At 38.6% G+C, this 24934-nt stretch overlaps 1 protein-coding gene across 2 annotated transcripts in view; it reads left to right on the plus strand.

Annotated features, from left to right (window-relative positions):
- The window catches only part of GRID2 (glutamate ionotropic receptor delta type subunit 2), a 1115417-nt gene that overhangs the window by 725261 nt on the left and 365222 nt on the right, over positions 1 to 24934 (plus strand). For both annotated transcript variants that reach the window (XM_081332056.1, XM_081332057.1), the window contains exon 8: positions 6098 to 6217. In XM_081332056.1, the coding sequence (XP_081188182.1) occupies positions 6098 to 6217 (120 nt within the window). The remainder of the gene's footprint in view (positions 1 to 6097; positions 6218 to 24934) is intronic.

Raw genomic sequence — 24934 nt, forward strand, 5'->3', positions numbered from 1 at the left:
TCGGATGATTCTTTTTAAAGCGTCTTTCGTGGTCCTCACATTCCGTTCAGCCAAGCCGTTGGTGGATGGGTGGAAGGGTGCTGATGTCTTGTGTTTAATCGAGTTGGCCTTGAGGAAATCCTGGAATTCAACAGAGGTGAATTGTGGCCCATTATCTGACACTATTACATCAGGTAACCCATGAGTGGCAAAGAGGCCCCTTAATACCTGTATTGTTCTACCTGAAGTCACTGAACTGACTGGTACTACCTCTAGCCATCTAGAGAAGCTGTCTACAACCACCAGAAATGTTAACCCTTGGAACGGTCCAGCAAAGTCAATATGAATCCTGGACCAAGGATTTCTAGCTAACTCCCACTTATGCGTACGAATGTGTTGTTGTTCTGGCCTAGAGCGTTGGCACAGATGGCAATTGGCAACACATTCCTCAATGTCGTTGTCCAGTCCTGGCCACCACAAGTGGCTCCTAGCCAACGCCTTCATACGTACTATTCCTGGGTGTCCTTCATGTAATTCTAATAAGATAGCTGACCTGTGGATTTCAGGAATAACCACACGGTTTCCCCACAGTAAACATCCCCAGTGAACTGACAGTTCGTCTTTTCTCCTGAAATATGGAATGTACTTGGCATCCGGATTGGCGTTTGGCCACCCACTCAGGACCCAGGCCATTATTCTCTTTAAAATTGGGTCAGTGTTTGTTGCCACAGCTATATCTTTAGCTGTTAGAGGCCAGTCAGGGATGTCCTGTAGGGACATTATTTGTCCCACAGGGGCAGGGTCATCCTCAGTGATGTTCAAAGGCAGCCTGCTAAGGGCGTCAGCATGTCCCATGTCCTTGCCCGGTCTGTATTGGAGAGAAAATGAATATGCTGAGAGGAAAATGGACCACCTCAGCATTCGGGGTGACATGATTTGGGGAGTCTGTTTATCCGTGGTAAACAGTCCCAACAGGGGTTTGTGGTCAGTCAGTATGGTAAAGTTCCTACCGTAAAGGTAGTCATGGAACTTTTTTACTCCTGCCACAATTGCCAATGCTTCCCTGTCAATCTGCGCATAATTCCTCTCGGCTTTGGTTAATGTCCGGGAGTAATATGCGATTGGTCTTTGTATCCCTTGGTTGTCTAAATGGCTGATCACAGCCCCCACACCATAAGGTGAAGCATCACACGCTAGGTAAATAGGTTTATTTTCTATAAAGTGGGTTACAGTTGATTGGCTGGAAAGAATGTCTTTTAACGTTTGGAAACTAACTCTGTGTTTATTCTGCCACTGCCAAGGAGCCTTTTTATCTAAGAGTCTGTGGAGGGGTTCTGCAATGGCAGCCTTGTGAGGTACAAACGTATGGTAAAAATTTACTAAGCCAAGGAAGGCTTGTAGTTCAGCCTTGTTCCTTGGCTCAGGAGCCCATTTAATTGCCTTAATTTTGTCAGGGGTAGGATGGATTCCATTCTTGTCTATCCTGAATCCCAAAAAATCAGTGGACTTAACCCCAATGGAACATTTTTCCTTTTTTAATTTCAATCCAGCCCTCCTAAATCTGCCCAATACCTGTTCCAGCCGCTCTACTAACATTTCCTCATTTTTTCCAGCTATCAGGACATCATCAAAGTAAGGGCATACACCAGGTATGCCCTTTAAGGTCCTCTCCATCACTTCTTGGAAGATGCCTGGAGCAGCTGCAATACCAAATTGCAGTCTGTGGACCCGGAACGCCCCCTTGTGGGTAACAATCGTCTGTGCTTCTGCAGCCTCTTCAGAAACAGACAATTGTAAGTACGCATGCGCCAAGTCTAACTTGGCAAACATGGCGCCGTCCTGGATCGTCGCGAGGACCTGCTTCACCGTCGGGACCGGGTAAGCATGCTTTTTCATTCCAATGTTCAGGGTGGCCTTGTAGTCAGCGCAGATTCTCACATCCCCATTGGGTTTGAGGGGTGTGACAATCGGCGTTTCCCACAGACCACCCTCAACAGGTTCTAAAACTCCTTGGCCTACAAGCCTGTCGAGCTCGGCCTCGATTTTTTCCTTCAGGGTGAAAGGCACCCTTCGGGCCTTAAGCCTGATTGGTTTCACTGAGGGGTCTAGATTAAATTTAATCGGGGGCCCTTTGTATTTACCGAGAGACCCATCGAATACGTCTGCAAATTCATTGCAGACTGATTCGAGGGTCTTATTTTTAATTTTAATTACTGAATTTATTCCCCCGACCCAAATGCCCAGGGCAGGGAACCAGTTAAGGCCAATTAGACTAGTCCTATGCCCCTCAGTAACTATTAAATCTAAGACCCCCTTAAATCCCTTAAATTTAACTCTAAGGCTAATCTTCCCTTTTATTTTTATTGGGCTTTTTTGAAAGTCTGTTAATTGAATTTTTGTTGAACTAAGTGGAATTTTCCTTCCACTTATTTGTTCAATCCTCTCAAGGGTTTCACTGGAAATTATTGACACTGAAGCCCCTGAGTCTATTTCCATTCTGCAAGGAACCCCTTGCAGATGAACTATGATTTTTAATTTTCCGTCTGGAAAATTGCTGTTTTCCCCATTCCTCCTGCGATTGACGCGTGCCACCTCCCCTAGATTTGGAATTTTAACCCGGGGTCTAGGGGTCTCTTTGCCACTAAAGTAAGGGGTTACCTTACCTTCGGGCCACACATCGACTTCGTGAAGGCGGTTGTCACGAGCACGGCTCCTACAGATGGCCTGGATGTGGCCAGTCTTCCCGCACGCCCTGCACTTCGCAGTGCGGAATCGGCAAGATGCGCGGGGATGGTTGCCTCCGCAGCTGCCACACCGGGTTTGGTTGTCATTGTCCCGCGGTCTGGATGCGGTGTCCCTCCATGGTCGTTGTGCCCCGGTCGCCTGTCTTTGCGGCGTTGCGGTTTGTTGTCGGCGGTTAGGTTCAGGCCCCTCACTTCTGGGTGGTCTTGGCGCCAATTTTCCGAATCGCCTGGAGACTTCGGCGATGTCCTCTTCCCACTGCTGGTCCACCTCCCCGCAGTCCACATAGCCCTCTTGGTTGATCTCGGACGACGCTGCCATGCTACTGCGGGGGGGGTCGCGATACCCGGTAGACTCATACGTTAAGAGTTTATCGATCACCTCCTGCAAATCGCCGGTGGGTTTGGCGATTATTCTGTTCTGTAGCTGCTCATCACGCAAGCCCAGTACGACTCGGTCCCGAATTCTTATTTCTAAGTTATCGTATTTACATCGTACTGCGGCTTCCCTGACGGCAGCGACAAATTTTTGAATGGATTCACCCGGTCTCTGGTTTCTTTTCTCAAAAATGCGCCGCCAGAAGAGTTCGGATCTCCTGGGTGTAAAATGGACCTTTAGCTTGGCTAGGAGGTCAGCATATGGCACGCTTGAGACCGGCTGCGGTTGACACAGTCCGACAGCGATTCGGTAAACCGGTGTGCCACAAATCGTCAATAATGCTGCCGCCTTTTTTCGGTCAACTGTGATCCCGTTCACTAGCAGGAACCCTTCCACTTGACCGATGTATTCTTCCCAATCCTCGGGGAAATTTGGGTCGAATTCCTTCAAAGACCCTATCTGCGCCATTCGGGAAATTTTCTATTTCGCCGCGGCCGCTCGGTTGACTGTGACTCGCCTTCGAATTTGCCGCCTTTGCGCAACAATTCGCCAATTCTCTGGTCTTCTGTCTATCCCACCTTCGTCGCCAATTGTTTAGTTCTGATAGACGAGGACTCAGAGTGGTTTTTGCAATGAACGAGTTTATTGAATACACATAAGTCAACTATCAACTGTTAAATGTGGCAACCTTTTATAGTGGAACTGTTTGAACTGTAACCAATCAGCGGCATTTATTTTCCCGCTTCTTGCTATTTGCAGCCAATGAATGCACCAGAATCTCCCGCTCAAACCTAGCTATGGTGCAGTCTGCAAATTCCCTTGTTTGCAACTATTTACATACACAACACCAAGTGCCTGAATTTTGATCATATGACAACTATAAGTACGAGGACTGATCATAAAATATTGTTCTCAGTGCTGTTGTAACTTTGAATGGTTACTAAATGAATGTTTTAAGTCAAGGACTGCTTGTATAAGGTTTGTAGTTGAATGGTGTTTCTTTCTTATAAACATCTAAATGTTTTATCACCTGTATGATCTGGTCAGCCCTATGTGTACCATTTGGGTTACAATATGAACTTTAAATGGAATCTAATCTGAATATGTACTATAGGAATAAACCTGCTGCAAGAAGGAATCAGCACAAATTACTTGTAGATTCTCCATCAAGTCTAGAAAATTAAAGTAAAGATCATCACAAATCCCATTTGAGCCAAAATAGAAATGTCCTCTCATATTTCAAAACTGGGAAAAATATAATGAATTAGATGATTTTCACCATTTCTTTGTTATTCTAATTGGAATCCATCAAGGTGTTTTGAGTTTAAAAACTCCCTATTTTCATTATTCAAGCATCTGACAATTTCCCCATTATTTGGTAAAGACACTTCAAGTAATGGTGACTGGGGCAATCACATGAAATAATAGCAGTGCCATTCCATTTGTAATCTTTGTGAATTATTAAGAAAGGCTGATACCAACAACACACTCTAAAGAAAAATGATGCCACATTATTATATTTAACTGCCCTCTAGGTTTTCTCAGTCACATTTATTTAAGTTATTGACAAAAACCAAGTCTTTTTTTCATGTGCCCTATGGAAAAGGGAGCTGTGGATGCTGTTTTCCCTCGATCTCAAGAATGATCCATAAATCTAAGTCCTCGTTCCGATTTCTGGCTCATTATTGTTGGTGATAGATAGTGATGGTTTATGAAACAGGAGACACAAAAGTTATTTTCTAACCTAGCTAATTAGGCTTCATGGTGGAAAAATCAAGTTTTGGAATCTAGGTGCACTGCGCTTAACAGGCAAGATACAGGTAGTTCTCAGGTTATGACCACAATTGAACCCAAAATTTATGTTGCTTACTAAAACATTTGTTAAGTGAGTTTTGACCCATTTTATGAATTTGAATTTTCTTGCCACGGTTATTAAGTGAATCATTACCTATGTTAAGTTAGTAACATGGTTGGTAAATGAATCTGGATCCTCCATTGCCTTTGCTTGTCAGAAAGTTGCAAAAGCTGATCACATGACCCCAGGACACTGCAACCGTCATAAATATGAACCAGTTGCCAAACATCTGAATTCTGATCATGTGGCCATGGAGATGCTGAGATGGTCATGAGTGTGAAAAACTGTCACAAATCGCTTTTTCAGTGCCATTGTAACTTTGAACAATCACTAAATGAACTGTTGTAAGTCGAGGACTACCTGTACTGATAGAGAATACAAGCAAATAAATGCAACACAATTGCTTTGTTTATGCAATATTTTTCTTGAGATTCTCTTCTTTTAGAAAAAATATTAGGCTATTTTAGGAAGACGACCATTTTTTTCTAATCTACTTTTTACAGACTTCTTGAAAACTGTGCAGTAGTCTCTTTTATACCATGTGGGACACATTTAAATAGTTGACAGATCTAGTTCAAAGGTGGGTGTTGTAATCCTTTCAAAATTATTCCATTTGTAAATACAAGCTGTCTGTATAGCTAGCCTACCAGAGGACGTGTATCTTTCCACCTGCTCGGAGAAATATTCATGTTTTTAATATTCACAAAATATGATCCCTTCATCAACTTAATCAAATGTTGTTTTCTGTAGAGGCTGCAACAATTGCCCGCATTATACATGACTGATCAGATTGAGTACTGGAAACTAAGTATTTGGATGTAAGCTACCAGAGTCATTGATTGAAATGGGGGGCTATAGAAACTACATACATACATAGATACATACGTTAGACACATTACCTTTCTGTTTTCTCAGGTGCTTTTTTATAAAAGGAATAGCCAATGTATTAAAAAATATTGCAACTATTTTACATTTCTTCAGGTTGTTATTCTACTTCTGTAGTTATTAAGAGTTCACAGATGCATAAAACATTTTGCATAATGAGCACTGAATGTCTATATTTTGTTGTGACTAAGGACAGGAAGCTATATTTGAAATCTATACACCTGAAAGTTTTTTCCCTCTTGTTTTTAATGCATTCAGGGTGGAGTTAATGGCTTGACTGGAGACCTGGAATTTGCAGATAATGGCGGAAACCCCAATGTTCTGTTTGAGATCCTAGGGACAAACTATGGAGAAGAACTGAGCAGAGGAATCCGCAAGGTAAAATTCTTTCTCGCATTTTTTGGAATGTTTCAACTGTATTAAAGAACATTTTGGTAATAAAAATTGCAACAAATATAACTAACTGCCTGGGAAATTTGTCTTAGGGGACAAAAGATGAATGGTTGCTTTGAAATGTATTTTGGATGTTTGTTGATCTTGATAAGATTATCAAAATATCATTAAATTTTTCACACATCCATGTACGGAAATATGGCCCTTATGAGTAGTTTGTGGCAAGATGTGGTGAAGACTGCTATTATATAGTAATTTTCCCCCAGAATAATATTTTGCATTGACCTGAACACAATGTTTTGAATTGAGATGATGCACTTCTATTTCAAAATGTTAATTACCAATAGGAAATTGACTACAAAATTAAGTATTCCTGTATTTTAGGTTCTTGTTTTCTTTTTGAATAAAGATACAAATTTTGAGAAATTGCTTTAACTGGTGACATTTGCTGTTGTTGTTGTTGTTTTAAAAAGAAACACGTGTTATTTATATTAAATGTATGATGAATGTGCGTGATTTGATGTGTGTCTTTAAATTTTATATATAAATAAAAACAACTATGTTATGCATAAGAATTAAATTTATAGTTCTCTCCCAGTTCAAATTGTTTCACTCCCTAGAAAAATAGAAAATGAATTTCACTCATTGTGGAACTTGATTTTTAAGCTTTTCTTCATAGTATATTGCAAAAGAAAGAAAAATAAAACTTTGGATTATTAATTCAGGATAAAAAGGTTATCAGTATTTCATTCTCAACAGATTTTTTTTAATGAGTGATCTGAATTGACAGTTGAAGTCTGTTACTTAATCAAAGTCAAAGAAATGCTAATTGTTTGGTTTGGATTGAATTTCATTCAGATATCTAAATGTACTTACAGCTGTGCATAAATAATATTACAGTTCGCCACCTAGTCAGCCAAATATTAAAACTGGATTTGGCATTTTTGTCCACCTATTGAATCCTTCCCAAGGACCTGGGATAGGCAGATGTAGATGTTTGATAGTGTCACAAGATGTAAGTTGTTCCAAGTAAAGCTGCCTTTTGCAATTGACTGATAGTGAATTTGTCAATGCCAGTGGGGTTCAAATGGTAGTCCAGCTGTGGGATTACATACAAGACATCTATTACTATAGGAGAATAATTATTGGCATTGTGTATAGATAATATTTCTCATCAAGTTGGGTTCATATTAGATTTTATTTTTATGTATGAAAATGGACCATATCCAGTAGTGGGATTCAGCTGGTTCGCACCAGTTCGGGAGAACTGGTAGCTAATTTTTTGTTGCCCAGGCCCAGAATGGACTTCCGGAAGTGGTATCCATACAAAGAACCGGTTGTTCACATATTTGAATCCCAGCACTGACCATATCCTAGGATAAGATAGTCAATAAAGATCAACTGTACATATTTAACTCATTTATGCTCTATAAAAAAGGGTGATCTGTAGCTTTGAGCGACCCATTTCTTATTTCTTGCAAGTCTACCTACTAACCTATAAAATTAAAAAAAAAAAATTGCTATACTGTGTCTTGTTTTTCCTGATCACTGGTTTAGATGATGTCAAGTTCTACTATATTAAAGTCAGGTTGCTACAAGTGTTTGTTAAATGTCAGCTATTTTTTAAAACAAGCTTTGTATAAAAAAGAAATTTCTTTGTTTTTGGTTTGTTTGGGGGTTTTTTGGTTGTTTTTTTTTTAGAATTCCATGTGACTGTGAACAAGCTGTGTGTCCTCATTTACTGAGACTATTTTGAAAGTTTCTGACAATGAAGGAGAATTTTAATCCATGAATGGGTTCTTAGATCCTTGAAAGAAATGTTTTGTATTTCAAAACACAAATTCATCTTGGATCTGTATTTAAAAGAACACTTTTATAATAGAGTGGTCAAAGCAATAGTGATATATTAGTAAATTCTTCAAGGCTTTTTGTCAACATTCATTTTCATTTTTCAGAACTAATGTATGCTTCATTGCTTGGTGCCTGATATTTAGCATCATGGATATTAAGGAAGTTTTTACAGACAAATAAGAAGGGGAAAAGCTTAAGATGATAACTGCTTGCTATTTTTTTTTCTTTTTTTCCTTTCTTATTTTCTATTTGCTTTTCTTCTGTATTTTTAATACACTGAAAAAAATGTGTGTGTGTATAGTTTTTTTTATAAATTAATATTTCACTATTCCCTTTAATAGAGCAAAATATTATACATATTTAAGGCATTTAATCAATGTGTATAGAAAAAGCTATGGATACAGAACCAGTATTTTTATATGTTAGAAACTACCAGCAAATGGTCCTGTGGAAAGATAGATGAGTACCTATTTATTTCATTTATTTAAATATTGATAATTTCTGTTACCCATTTATTGTATGTTAGTGGTTCTCCACCTTTTCTTCACCATGGGCCCCATTTAAATACCTTTTGTGGCCATGGACCATGGCCACAGACCCCAAGACCTAACTCAAGATGTAAAGCACTAGACTGCATTAAGCCTTCGCAGACCCCTTGTGACAACATTGCAGCCCCTCCAGGAGCCCAAAGCCCACAAGTTAAGAACCAATGTTGTATATGATTTCTGTTCTGTAATAGCAAATCAATAAAATATAGTCTTTGGATCAATCTGGATCCAATTTATTGAACTCACTGTAGTTGGGTAAGTTTTACTTCTTTATCTGATTCCTTGGAATAATATTAAACCAGATATCATATCAGAAGATAGTTTAAAAAAATAGCTAGCTAAAGAATAATTGCTAATTAGAACTTTTAACCAGTTCATTCTGGTTAATTCATATTACACTGATATAGAAATAGAGAAAATGATAAAATATATTTATTATTATTAAGTAATAGCTCCAAAGAGCTAAATCCATAGTTATTTTTTTTAATAAACGTTGATGTGAAAAACCAATCTTGAGACATTTCCAACACATGTTGAGACTGCAGCATAATGCCAGAAAAGAGGCATTTGTGTTCTCATCCATTTGATCCCAAGACACTTAGGTTAACATGTGGGTAACTCGCCATTTTCTGCTATCATCCTAACCAGCCTTCCCTCAGGGAGCAGATGGCAATATGCTGGATATGGCAGGTATTTGGAATGCAGAAAGCTAACTATTGCCAGTTCATGGATTAATCCAAGCCACATATCTTTGGGGCCTTTCAGCATGATCTACAGAAGGAATGTTTACTTGCCTTTTTGAATTCTGAAAGTGAGAGTTTATTCATTAGTGAATACATCAATAGGAAATGTGATAATATTTTGACATCTTTAGATGACATTTGACATTTGCGCTCTGTGTATCTGTGTTTATTTTTCATGCAGCAGTAAATCCCCCCTCCAATCTCCCATTATGACTTTAAAGAACAAGTCTAACAAGATTACAGATAAACAACTACAGAAAAAATAAATGTTAGCATCATTTCAGAAAGCAAAGCAAAGAGAAAGGAAACAAAACAAACACAATACATTCCTCTTCGTTTTAGCATTCTACTGTTTTCTAAAAATGCAGTGAGGAAGCGTATTTATATTTGCTGATTCTTCATTCCTGAAGTTACTCATTATCATTTATTTGCAATTACATAAATACCAATGAAATGAGATATATTCATATTGTAAGAGGAGATTGAAAATTATAAGGCATTTGTCAGGAATCTGAGCAAATTCTCTTAAATATTAGAATAACAGTTGAAAGGGACCTTGTAGGTCATCTAGTCCCACCCAAGCAGGAAACCCTACACCATTTCTGACAAATTGCAGTCCAGTCTCTTCTTGAAAGCTTCCAGTGATGAAGCTCCCCAACATCTGAAGGAAAATTATTCCATTAGTTGATTGTTCTCACTGTCAGAAAATTTCTCCTTATTTTAGGTTGAATCTCTCCTTGATCAGTTTCAATCGGTTATTCCTTATCTGGCCTTCAGGTGTTTTGGAGAATAGGTTGAGCCCCTCCTCTCTGTGATAGCCCCTCAAATATTGGAACATTGCTATCATGTCCCCCCTGGTCCTTCTCTTCACTAGACTAGTCATGCCCAGTTCCTGTAACCATTCTTCATATGTTTTAGCCTCCAGTCCTCTAATCATCTTTGTTGCTCTTTTTCTAGCGTCTCAACATCTTTTTTATAGTATAGAGACCCAAACTGGTTGCAGTATTGTAGGTGTGGTCTTACTAAGGATTTATAGAGTGGTATTAGTTCCTCACGTCATCTTGATTGAATCCCTCTGGTAATGCAACTTAGGATTGCATTGGCTTTTTAGGCTGCTGTTGCACATTGTTGGCTCATATTTAATAGATTGTCCACTAAGATTCCAAGATCCCACTCAGAGTTACTGCTATTAAGCCTGGTTTCACCCAATCTATATGTGTACTTTTGGCTTTTCTTGTCTAAGTGTAAGATTTTACTTTTCTCTACATTAAATTTCATTTTCTTAGGTAGGGCCCAGTGTTCAAGTCTGTCAAGATCCATCTGAATCTTGAACGTATCATTTAGGGTGCTGGCTATTCCTGCCAGCTATCCCACTTTTTTCTAGCTTTCCAAGAAGTAGATTGTGGTCTTCTTTGTCCAATGTCTTGCTGAAATCTAAGTATACTATGTCCACAGCATTTCTCTGGTCTACTAATTTAGTCCCTTGGTCAAAGAATGAAATAAGATAGGTTTGGCATGATCTGTTTTTAACAAACCCATGCTGACTTCTAGCTATTACTTTAATTGTTTTTAGATGTTCACAGATTTGTTTTTTGATTATCTTTTCCAGGATCTTCCCAGGTATTGATGTTAGGCTGATTGGTCTGTAGTTTCCTAGGTCTGTGTTGTTGTTGTTGTTGTTTTTCCTTTCTTGAAGATGAGAACCACATCAGCTCTTTTCTAGTACTCTTGTAGTTCCTCGCTGCTCTAGGATTTTTTAAAGATATGGTGTAATAGTTCTGAGATAACATCTGCCATCAGACAAGTGTTCTCTTACCATTGTTTTTGTTTATTTTAACTTTTATTCCTAGTCTGTCTTTTTCAGTTATGTTGTTTGGTTGGGCTATAATTCCTTTTTGCAAAGGATTGCAAAGGATTTGTTAAGCAGCGCTGCTTTCTTTCTGCTGCCTATTATATTTCATTGCTGTCCTCTCTCTTTAGTGGATCAACTGTTTCCTTGATTTTTTTCTTGTTATTTATATGTTGAACTAAACTTTTTTAGTATTATATTTGACTTTTGTTGCAAGTCTTTGTTCATTCTGAGCCTTTGCTTTTCTGACTTTGTCTTTGCAGATTCTGGCTATCTGCTGATATTCTGCCTTAGTTATGTGTCCCTCTTTCCATTTTTAGTACTTGTCCTTTTTGTCTTTAAGTTTATCAGAAAAATCTTTGTGCAGCCATGCTGGTTTCTTCTTAGATTTCTTGTTTTTTTCTTTTTCAGTGGTACATCCCTAAACAGTTATATGAGGACAGATGTCCCATAGGTTGCTTTGAGTTCCTAGTGAAGATGATTGAAGCCTCCTTTTAACTTTTTTTGTTTCCAGTTGTCTTGTTATTCTACTATCTCTACCCTTTTTAATTTCTTTTATTTATTGTCTTGTTTCTATGTTGTAAACCATTTGCAAACCACCCAGAGATGCTGGAGCCATTGGGTTATAAACTTAACTCATAAAAATAACAACAACAATCTGACCTTCCTTTAAGACAGAGGTCCCCAAGTCCCAGTCCATGGACCAGCACCGGGCCGTGGCATGCGAGAAACTGGTCTGCACAAACAAGCAAAGCCCCATCCACAGGACGCAGGCAGTACATGAAACCATGCCTCTCTCCACAGAACCAGTCCCTGGTGCTCAAAAGGTTAGGGACCTCTGCTTTAAGAGACCTATATGGCAGTGATGATGAACCTTTTAGAGACCGAGTGCCCAAAGTGCAACCCCAAACCCACTTATTTATTGCAAAGTGCCAACATGGCAATTTAATCTGAATACTGAGGTTTTAGTTTAGAAAAAAACAACTCATACATTAACATCTTTTGTTTTAAAAGAAAAACACAATAACAAAGCTTTAAATGATACAAACAACTTTTTTACTGAAAGGTAAAAGTTTTTGTTTGGCATGCTTTTGAACAATTAATGTGGTTTTTGCTGTTGTATGCATCCTGATAATTTGTCTAACCTTGGCTTATACTTTGTAAGTTTAAGAGCAACACATGCAGCACTCAGGTCATCTGTTAGTCTGTTTCTGGTGTCAGATTTGATATAATTCAAACCTGAAAACAGTGCACTCACTCTGGAGGCTTGTTTTGGCTAGGAAGGGGCTTGAGAAATAGCTTTTTCCTGTGAAAACTTATCCAAAGAGCAAGGCACGCATGCCCACAGAGAGCGCTCCAAGTGACCCCTCTGGCACGCGTGCCATAGGTTTGCCAACACTGCTACAGTATATGGCATTCAATTTGGGCCCTTCAGCCTTTTCCTGCCTAGCACCACCAGTGAAGACAACTGGAAGAAACCAAAGCATGTCAAGGAGATACTTTCCTTCTGATCAGAGGATGCCTCTTAAGCCCAATAGTGTCTTCAAATAACATGGTTTATTTTTCCTGGGAGAGAATAAAATCCATCCACATAAGCAGGGGAGAGAACAGATATTTTTTTCTCCCTAAAGCCCCACAAACCATAAAAGATCAGTGCAGTGCAGTATCTGCATAGGCCACTTCTGGATCACCCTGGGGTGCTATGAATTGTTGGAAACTGTTGGATATTTATGGTCTCTGAAACATATTTCAGAGTGGAAAATAGAAAAATAACCTTTTAAGATCTTGACCTTATACAATCTTTGACTTTGTGCAAACTTTATAGTTTATAATGTGTATCCTTTCCATCATTTGGTAGAGTTTGATGGCTTGCCTAAGGACAGTTTCAAAACTGCAAATCTCAATGGGATTTTTTATAATTTTGATTTCCCATGTCCTAACTGTCAAGATTCCTGGTCTGGACTTGGTGGTAAATCTCAGAAGTGTCACTTCGTGGCTGAGTTAGATTGCTTGGCCTCACTTAGAAGGCTCAGTTACAATAGTATCTCTATTGCAGAGAAGAACAAAGGGATACCAAACCATTAATTTCCCATTGTCAGTGAGAAGATGTAAATGATGTTCAGGGGCATTAAACATGGATTTATTTCTCTCATTCTTCTGAATTACAACTTACAATACTTTATTTAGTGATGTTTTAAAGTTACAATGGCACTGATAAAAAGTGACTAATGACTTATGACCATTGCAGAACCCCATGGTCATGTGATCAAAATTCAGACACTTGGCAACTGACTCATATGTATGACGGTCGCAGTGTCCCAGGGTCATGAGATCACCTTTTGCGACCTTCTGACAAGCAAAGTCAATGGGGAAGACAGATTCTCTTAACAACTGCAGTGGTTCAGTTATTAACTTGACAGCTGCAATGATTCACTTAACAACTGTGGCAAGAAAAATGGGGCAAATTCATTTCACAAATATTTCACTTAGCAATAGAAATGTTGGGTTATGGTCATAAGTCAAGGACTGCCCTTAATTGGTATTTTGTTCAGCCCTCAGTGGTTTTGAAACCAAGTGGTCGGTGTGGTTATAAGATGGTCTTCCTTAGATGGGCAATTGCTGGTCCTCACCTTAAGCTTCACTCTGAGTCTTACTATGGTCCACATGTTCCTACAGTTTTCCAGATCCAAATGTAGGGAATAGGTTAGAATTGTGTCAGTCAGTTATGGAGACATAACTGAGCCAACAATGTATGTTTAAAGTCATATCTGTACTGAGCCTGGTAGAGTTTGATGTGAACAGGCTTGGAACTGGAATGTTATTAGTATTAAAAGAGATTGGGGTATGATTTAGGATCAGGAAACATTAAGGAAAAAGATACATACATTGTATAGCAGGGGTGTGAAACTGGCGGCCCGTGGGCTGGATGCGTCACATGCAGGCCACACCTACCCTCGGCTCCACAAAGGCAAAAACATTGTGATATATTATGTGGTGCGATCGAGTTTGACGCTCATGCTGTATAGGGACTGAGAATCTTCCAACACCTTATCAAATACTTTTAATTGTGCTTTCATAGAAGCAGGATAGCATAGTCGAAAATATTCTCCTCAAATAATTATTTTTTACCACTTTGCATATCCATATCTGCAATATGGTCACTGCCCATCTTTTTTAACAGCCAGTTGAAAATGTCAAATCCTACAGATGAACCATTTTCACGGCAAATATAATCATCAGCTTCCACCTGCTGTTATGTTATGGGATAAATTCTTTCCTTTCCTTGGATTCTTTCTGTAATGCTTCTAGGCATTTATAATATCCTGTTCCTATTGAAATATCTGAGTTGATTAGCACTTGTTCAATTTAGAATTCCTGGTAGTGTTGTTCAGTGAGAAGCAAATGAAACTTCAGATGACTGGGACATTGTAAGCATGTCTATAGCTATTTGAGGAAACACACTTTATTATTTGAAAACCATGGTCCTGTGATTACCACTGTTTCTTGACCTTGACTAACAATCATTGAAAGATTTGTTCTGTTGTTGCTCTTGGAAAAAAGGAATTCTGGGTTATGGACTGTGCTGTGAATGAACTGAAGTAGCCTTGTGATTATTATGCTCCACACCGATTGAGGACATTTTATTAAATCTTGTTTCAATGCTTTGGCACTGTAATTGATTGGTTGTCAATTCTACTACTGTACATATGTGAGGAAGAATTTTTAAATCCTCTTAGGGACAAGCAATAAATATCAATGAAGATAGATAAAAATACTGATTTTGTTTCAGCAACATCAATATACTGTTGATGTTTTTCAATAAGATATATCACACTCAGCAGGTAAAATAAATTTTTCCTACCCAAAATTCTAAATGCTGAATTTATATACCATGGATTCTATGAAAATCTCAATATATAAATCAGATGGTGACAATCCTTAAAGGTTCTGAGTGCTACTCTATGATTACATTATTAGCCAGGATGAGATTCGATAATCTCACAAACTCATGTGCAAGAAAGCTGAAATCTGTGAAGATATCACATGAGAGTTTATTATTGTTGTTTTATTAAATCTCATAGTACTAATGCCATTAAAAAAGATCAACTATTTCTAAATTTTAAAAAGCAAAAAAGGAATGGAGGAGCAGGAAACTGCAGAGGTTATTTGAGTAATGAGCCAATTCTGCACAAAGAAATGATTTATTATTATTATTATTTTGTATCTTGTTTTAATCTGCCACTATCATACTGAACTGATCATGCTCTTTCTTCTGTAACTGTGAAGAATGATCCAATTTTTGACAATGTAAGTGAATGCTGCCAATTTCAGTGCTGTTATGTTTAGGCTGGAATATTATGGCATGCAAAGTTGCAAAATGGCATAACAGATTATTATGAACACCAATTTTACAAACCATTAGGTAGAACCAAGTTTTTCAACTGCTACTATAAAGATTATACCTGTGAATGAAAAGATACAACTAGTCTTTGGTTTTTTCTTTGTTTGTTTTAGAGTATTTCTATATCACCCTAATGATTGCACAATGTTCAATGAAGAAAGCTTAATTCTGTCCATCTACCTTAATATAAAACAATCACCAGATGGCAGAACTTTTTATTGTCCTCTTTTCTGTTCTTAGTTATTCTAACTGCTAAGGGGGCCTTTGATTTCAGTGGATATCGATGGATAGCTCATGATAATTCACTATGGGTCAAAGTCCCACTGAAAACTAATAGTTTCTCCAAATAAGAGAATAGTAGGAGTTGGGCATAGATTGGAAAGAAACATGTTCTGCTTGTGCGTTTCCAAAATGCCTATCTTCTGATCCACAAACTGTCCTTTACCTTTTATGGAGTAGTAGACTCTCTCTGCCGCAAAGAAGAGTGAGTCAAGCTATTCTCCAAAGCACCTAAAGACAGGACAAGAAGCAACGGATGGAAACTAATCAAGGAGAGAAGCAACCTAGAACTAAGGAGAAACTTCCTGACAGTCAGAACAATTAACCAGGGGAACAACCTGCCTCCAGAAGCTATGAATGCTCCAACACTGCAAGTTTTCAAGAAGAGACCGGACTGCCATTTGTCCGAAATAGTATAGGGTTTCCTGCCTGAGCAGGGGGTTGGACTAGATGACCTCCAAGGTCCCTTCCAACTTTATTATTATTATAAAACTTTTATTCATAAAACATGAAACTCAGTCAACTGAATACTCAAATTGACTGGCACTAGTGGTTGACACGGGTTGCTGCCAGCATCCTAGGTATCAACCAGGTATCTCCTTAAAATGTAAGATGTTCCGAGTAGTGGAGTTTTTTGTAGCTTTGCTGGAGTTATTGCAGGAAGCTGCAATTTCCTGATGTATTTTGCAAATTTTTTTTTATTTAAAAAGTTTTACAATACATTTTGACTTTAATCCCCCCCACCCCCACCCAACCCTCCCTATCCCTTCCCCCCATTCCCTCCTCCCCCCCCCCCGACTTCCCAGAGCTAAATACAGGGTATAAAATCAAAAAACAAACATAAGCACTCCTATGTTATCAGCAATAAACTATTAGTTCTATCTCCCTCTAGCTCATGTAAAATGAATACAAACAATATTAATATTACAAATAAAGTAAAAAAGAAAAAGAGAAAAACAGAAAAGAGCTTTACTCAGAATAGATTTTCTTAATCCCAGTCCTTATTCATATTAATTTAAAAAAAAAGAAATAAACAAATTCTCAATTACGCGCCAAAAGCGCCTATCTATTAACCTTAATAATCTCCAACCAAACTAAACCATAATCAAAAATAATTCTTGCATGTATCACACCAAATGTCTTGCAGTTCCAAGTCATCCTTGAGTTCAAATAAAAAGAGTAAAAAAAAAAAAGGTTTAAGCAGTCTGTAAGACAACTTGTTGTTAATTAGGAGCTTGCATACCCATTCTTAGTTCAACACATACTTTTAGTCCATAACCCTAATATACCTTTCTAACAAGCAGATAACATCCATCTTAAATTGTGTTAAATATTAAAAAAAACTTTCTTTCTCCTCTATGATAAATTTAATCCATTAAGATACTAATTTAAAAATTTAATCAGCAATCTTAATGCCCCAAAACTTTTGGAGCACGTCTGTCATGACCCCCAAAACGTCTTTGGACCGCGCCCCTCCCACATCTTCACTGTAAATACACTTTGGAGATTCCATAACTATCTGCTGGTCTTGCTCTTGCTCTCGTCTCGCTCTTCTTAGGGCGGCACGCGTCTTCCTCTGGCCTCCTGCAACATCCGATGAAACTGTATCTTGATCCCCTCCAACACCATTGTCCTCTATCTGTCTGTCTGCAACATCTTGAAGCTTTCCCTCGCCGTATCCCTTTACAGCTTCCAAAAATGATAGGGGGGTTGCTTTTAACACATTGCTATAAAAATCACGTGCCTGGGCCACAGTAACCAGACGATGTCTTTTACCTTCATGCGTCACCACCAGTCCAACTGGAATCTCCCATCTAAACTTAATATCACATTTCTTAAGTTCCTGTACTAAAAATGCAAAATCTTTCCTTCTCCTTAAAATCTTCGGAGGAATCTCTTTTAAAACCAAGACTTCTTGCTCAGCCACTACCAGTTTAGTATCATAAGCAGCTTGAATAACTTCATCTCTAATTACTCTCGTTGTAAAATAGACCACCACATCTCTGGGTAACTTCCTTTGTCTTGCAATCCATGAATTTACACGAAAAATTTTGTCCATATTTCCCTCAATTTCAGATGCTGGCTGGCCCAATACCCCTTCCAGAGCCTCAGAAATCAGCTGCTTTAAATCTTCTTTACAGTTCTCCTTTAAACCCCTGATTCTAATAGCATACTGCATCTGATGATACTGAGCAAGGCTCAATTCTCCGTCCATTTCATCCCTTATATTTTCATTTTCTAATACCTTTGCTTCTAATATAGAGTTCTGTTGACTGAGATCCTTCACTTTTACATCCAGCTGTTGCACACATTCAGCTACAGATTCAATCATAGACAACATGTCCACCCTCATTGCTCTAAACTTCTCTTCCATCTTCTTCTCCAGTTTCTCCTCCAACTTTTTCAGCTTTTCATCCATCATGTCAGACATCAATTGTGAATGCTTTCCAAGAGCATCTTGTAAATCCTTAAGCGTCAATGCCGGAGGAGGTGCAGGAGGAAGCAAAGCTTGCAATGAGGTCTGTTGCACCAGGGAAGACCCCGCACTCCGAAGAGCTTTAGAAGTTTTAGCCGCCATCTTCCCCCACATTCACTTATTGCGCACTTTCACTTTAAAGCTATAAAATCCATTGAGCTAGAGAGTAAAGATAAGAGTCCACATCACCTTGACCTCCTGTACCGTTCTGCCTGCATCTTGATAATCAAAAGTATTTCCTTTTGGCAGGGGTGGTTGCTAACGCCTGGCTCTGCTCCATAAATCCCGGAGCAGGGGTGCTGCGCAGCTCGGAGCAACCCAGGCTTCGGGGGGGCTCAATCCTTCAGCCGCCCAAACTCTCAGCTCAGGCGGCCCCAGAGAGCTCAACCCCTACCTGGGGCCTCACCCCCTCCTCTTCTCCCGAGGAGGGGGCTTTAAATCCATCTAAACAGCTGATCGGCGCTGTTTACGATGGAAAAACACAGCTGCGGAGCGGGCAGCCCGAAAACGGCTGTCTTTGGCGTCGCGTCGCCACCGGAAGTCGTATTTTGCAAATTTTTAGACATAGTTCCCAGTGCCCCGATGACAGTGGGTATCACTATTTATTTATTTAGATTTATATATACCGCCCTTTCCCGAAGGACTCAGGGCAGTTTACAGGGCATTTAAAAGAGAATCAATACAAACATTAAAAGAAATTAAAAAAGATTAAATAAAACCCTGAGAACAATAAAAAACCCAATTAAAATTAAAATTAAAAAATTCTCAGCCTGGGCCAGAGAGCTCGAAGAGCCAGGTCTTCAGGTCCCGGCGGAATGAACGGAGGTTGGGGGCAGTCCTAAGCTCCGCAGGCAGCTGGTTCCACAGGGCAGGCGCACCCACTGAGAAGGCCCTATCCCTGGGTGTTACCCACCGGCAATCTTTAACCGGTGGCACCCTGAGAAGACCCTCCCTGTGGGAGCGCACTGGACGAAGGGAGCTTGATGCTGGCAGCAAGTGTTCCCTCAAATATCCCGGACCCTCGCCATTTAGGGCTTTACATGTTTCATCCATAATCGTGCAGTTTCGATGGCCAGATCGCGGTATTTTGTATTTTTTCCAGTTCTTTTTCTTTGACTCTGGCATCTCCTGGTACAACAATATCAATCAACTGAGCAGGGGGTTGGACTAGATGACCTCCAAGGTCCCTTCCAACATTGTTGTTGTTGTTGTTATTACCTTCTCTACATATCTGGAGTGGAACAAGCTGAATCATTCTTGATAAGGAAGTACCTTGTCAAATCTGTGACATATAATCCTTATGAGGGGTCATTGGTGCTTGTTTCCTTGCAGACTTTTTATTACCCAAACTAGCTAACATTACCAGAGCTACACTGATAATGCTACCTAGTTTGGGTAATGAAACCTATGCAAGAAAACAAGCAAGGTCAGAGAGCACCAAGGACCCCTCATGTCAACCCTGAGCTATAAATATTCTGCTTTATTGGTATATAATCCTTAATTTTCAATCTTAATTTGGAATGAGCCTCTGATTTAATAGTCTACAAATCATCTGAGAAGCTAACTGATCAAGAAAAACCCTCTGAAGTTCTATCCATTTTTAACATAATCATGAGAATTACATGCCTTCTGCTGCAAAGCTCCCAACACCAGGCAAATCTATGAATCTGACCCTGCTCCCATTACTTCTTCTCCATATTGCTCCACCTCCAGTTCTTGTGATCAGTCAGAAGGCCAGCATGTTCTAAGCATCTTGATACATTTGCTTGGATTCTCTCTGATTAGAAAGCTCAAATTAAGATAGTGGTCAAGTGGTCTTGTTTGGATAACTGGGGAAGTTTGATTATGTAACTCATAAGGAAATTAACAGTAAAATATTATCCCATCTGTTGGTACTATTTGTACATAGATCCCAGCTTCATCTGGTTGGTGAAGGCTTCCCATAGATTTTCCCAAAAGGTTTTCCTTAAGGAAAGCTTTATTTCCACCTGCCGTAAAGGAGGCATCGTTGGATCCAATAGTCTAGATTTTCATCCAGTCTCCAACCGCCACTTTCTAGGAAAGATTGTTAAAAAGGTGGCCAGGCTATAGCTAAGCTGCAGCTTCAGAAGCCTTAGAAGAAGTTGATATTCTAGATCCTTTTAATTGGGTTTTAGGTTGAGACATAATACAGAAATGTCATAAATAGATCCGATGTTATGACAATCATTTAGCAAATCATGGCAGTCATTCGTGATTCACATAATTGTTAAGCAAATCCAGCTTCCCCAATGGCAGTTTTTCTGACAGAAAATGGCAAAACAGGTTGCAATTTGTGATCATATATCATAGGATGCTGCAAATGGTTGACCTGGTTGCCAAGTGCCCTTATTCTGATCTCATAACCACAGATTCATGTGATAATAAATAAATAAATAAATAAATAAATAAATAAATAAATAAATAAATAAATAAATAAATAATAGATAATAATAATAATAATAATAATAATAATAATAATAATAATAATAATAATAATAATAATAATAATAATAATAATAATAATAATAATATAAAGTTGGAAGGGACCTTGGAGGTCATCTAGTCCAACCGCCTGATCAGGCAGGAAACCCTACACCATTTCAGACAAATGGCTGGTCATAAATGATGATCATAAGTGTGAATAAAAATCATAATTCACTTTTTCCAGGGTCATCATAACTTTGAATAATTGTTAAACAAATGGTCATAAATCAAGGATTACCTATAGTCTCACACCTCCTGTGAAGTCTTTGGATTAGGTCATCCATCAGTATAGAGTTGAATACTCTCAGTACAGATCCCCTAAGCACTGTATCCTCCCAGATGTTCACGAGCAAAATTGGTTGTGGGTTGCTCACTCCAAATTAATCATTGTGTTTTCTAGCTTAATTGTTTTCATATTTTGTTTTTATTATTGTAGCCTCCCAGAGCTCTCAGGAGTTGGCAGCCCTGGAAGTATGATTTATAAATAAAAATAAATGTGAAAGTTTACGCAAAGGGCTAAGTCATAAATCATGGGTTATAGACTATGACAGCATAGTAGGCAGTGGTGGGATTCAAGTATGTGAACAACCAGTTCTCTGTGTGGATGCCACTTCCAGAAGTCCATTCTGGGCCTGGGCAACAAAAAATTAGCTACCGGTTCTGCCAAACTGGTGCGAACTGGCTGAATCCCACCACTGATAGTAGTGTGTGTGAACCCAGCCACAGATAGCTTTCCCAACATTTCATTCTTCCTTTCCCAAACTAAAAGTTTAGGAGTTTCTGCATTTTTTTCTTAACTTAATGCTCTTCATAGGCATTGGGAATTGAAGAATACAAATTCCAGGCAGACAAGTCCAATATTTCAAGTGGCCACCGGTTCAGAATAGAAACTATTAGAAATAAATTGAGAAAGTGGAAGGAGAGAAATTATAAATTTATCTCAAAGTTATTTAGCCGTTATTTGTGTAGTAAACGTGTTTTCCTTTTATAGTTTAGGAAAAGAAAATAATTATGATTGGACTGGGCAGATGTAGAACATTCTGTGTGCTGGGAAAGTTAAAAAAAATACAGGATAAAACATTGCCACCAGATACTCTTACATACAGTAAAATCCATATATTTTCTTGTAGTACAGAACTCTGACTTTTACCAGAATACCAGACTGATCTAAAGGTTAAAAATGAAGGAATGTACCAGGTTGGCAGCACCTAGCAATCTTTGACTGATCTCAGAAATCTAAATAGAGAAGCAAGGAAATCTCAGAGTTTTTAAACACTCATCCTGGAAGAAAATAACAACACGTCTTTTCCATACTATTGCCAAGATAACTGCAAATATATCCACGAACTCACTAAGAACTGACCTCCGATAGCCTTGTTTCTCTATATTGTCCACCTTAAACAGGAGTTGGATTATATTATATATGTTGCCATCTTGCACAGGATGTTGTTGTTTTGATAGACATGAGACAGAAGAACATTTGTAGAAGTGAAGATTTCATATAAAGCGGAGGTCCCCCACCTCTTGGACACCAGGGACTGGTTCCATGGAGAGAGGTTTTTCTGTGGACCAGAGGGGGCGTGGTTTTATGTGCTCTCTGCATCCCATGGATTGGCCTTTGCTTGTTTGTGCAGACTGGTTGCTGGCATGCTGCAGCCCGGTAGTGGTCCATGGACTGGGGGTTGGGGACCTCTGATATAAAGGACTTCAATCCATTGCGGCTTCCAAGTAAACCTGCTTGTTTGAGTTCAGCAGTGAAACAGAGACTAGGACTAATATTCCATTGCAAAACTGGCTGAGCTGCCAACGGTGAGGTTTAAAACAGCACAGAGAGAGGTCAATGTTATTAAATACTGACATGCCCTCCTAATTGCTCTGCATACCGGAGAATGAACTTAGCCAGGCAGGTACATTAAATGCAACAAAGTGTTATCAGGGCTTCTAGATAAGATGTGTCTGATTTAGTAAAGAAAAAATGTGCTTACCACAGAGGTTTATAAAATTCACTTCTCCACTGCCCTGGGCCACAGGAATCTTTGGGCATAGAAACCTTTACATATCAGTTTTATAGATATTTATTCTCGTATACATTTATCACCAGTGAACCACATTTTTTACTTTTACTCTTTTTCTTGTCTCATCTTCCTTTTGTAATTTGTATAATTAATTTTATAATGTTGTGTTTTGACTTTCTTTGAGGTGCAACTCAGATAGGTGGATGCCCTGGAAATTTGTTACGTCCAGCTGAAAATTATTTTAAGAAATGTAAGCAACATGTTTAAAGTTATGGGGAAACCCTAAAGATAATAATAATAATAATTAATAATAATAATAATAATAATAATAATAATAATAATAATAATAATAATAATAATAATAATAATAATAATAATAATAATAATAATAATAATAATAAGTTGGAAAGGACCTTGGAGGTTGTTCCACTGGTTAGTTGTTCTGACTGTCAGGAAGTTTCTCCTTAGTTCTAGGTTGCTTCTCTCCTTGACTAGTTTCCATCCGTTGCTTCTTGTCCTGCTTTCAGGTGCTGGGTTGTTATTAGAGAGATGGGAAGTGTTGCTTCAAGCAACAAAGGTTCTATTCAAAACTACCCCAGGATAACCATACGCATGCACGCGCGCGGACACACATACACACAAACAGACAGTCACACACATGCATTCCAGAAGCCAAAGGATATGGCCCAGAACAACAAAAAAGAATTGTTAATTAAGTCTATTGGTTAAAATTGATTGCCTATAAACTAAGGTACTTAGTTTACAAAATTAATTATGCTTTGTTTCAAAATATCATCCATTTTGATTCACTTACAGGTAGTCCTTGACTTACAACAGTTCATTTAGTGACTGTTCAAAGTTACAATGGCACTGAAAAAACTGACTTATGACCACTTTTACACTTATGAACATTGCAGAATCCCCATAGTCACGTGAGTTACATTCAGATGCTTGGCAACTGACTCGTATTTATGACAGTTGCAGTGTCCTGGGGTCATGTGATCACTTTTTGTGACCTTCTGACGAGCAAAGTTAATGAGGGAAGCCCAATTCACTTAACAAATGTGTTATTAATTTAACAACTGGAGCGATTCACTTAAGAAATGTGGCAAGGAAAGTCATAAAATGGGGCAAAAACTCACTTAACAAATTTCTCACCTAGCAACATAAATTTTGCGCTCAATTGTGGTCGTAGGTCGAGGACTACCTGTATACAAACTATCTCAGACTGTATACCGAGCACAGACTGTCACGTATTCCCTCCTTCTCCTTCTACAGAAAAGCGTGAAAAATAAAAACAAAAAACATGGAAATGGAGAAATGAAATGGGATAATAACCATGAGAATGAAAGGGAGAGATAAAACTGGAGGTAATCGGACGCAGAAATCATTGGACAGAGGAAAGAACCCTATTTAGGTATTCCAAAGGGATTAAAATCAGTAAACATTATAATAGAGCATCCATACTTTTCAACATGGATGTCTGCAGTCCTTTGCATCTCCTTTCCATTCTTTTATTTTCCACAGCTCCTCCTACCTATCAACAAGTGTAGCCCATCCCCCTCCCCTTCTCAGATAATCAATTATTTGGAGAAAGAAATATTTCATCCTACAGGTAAATAGACTGCACTCAAATGGAAAGTGTGCATCTGATTTGTTCTTTTATTTATTTAACTCTCCCAAATGTATATCTTGTCAAGTTCCCAAGACTCTTTCTCTTACAGCAAATGCAATCTAAGTGATTTTAAGCCAACTTAGATCAAATTGAAAAATCTTGTTCTTAGTGCATGCAGAATGAAAAATGGATGAGTGTAAAGATGGGGCAAAATTTACTTGTGTTGCTTTGTCTGCCTTTGTGAATAATTAAAATTTCAGAGCTGGTCACGTATATCATGTGTTGCTTTCACAGTTTCCTTAGACATTTTCAATTGTGGGACTATATATTTAAAGCTTCTCCTAGCCTTAGTTCACCGTTTCATGGTTTCGTTACTGAAACCTGGTGGGATGTAAGGAGTTAAGGATCTAACTCAGGGG

This window comes from Vipera berus, assembly GCF_964194415.1.
Source record: "Vipera berus genome assembly, chromosome: 7".
Lineage (NCBI taxonomy): Eukaryota > Metazoa > Chordata > Lepidosauria > Squamata > Viperidae > Vipera > Vipera berus.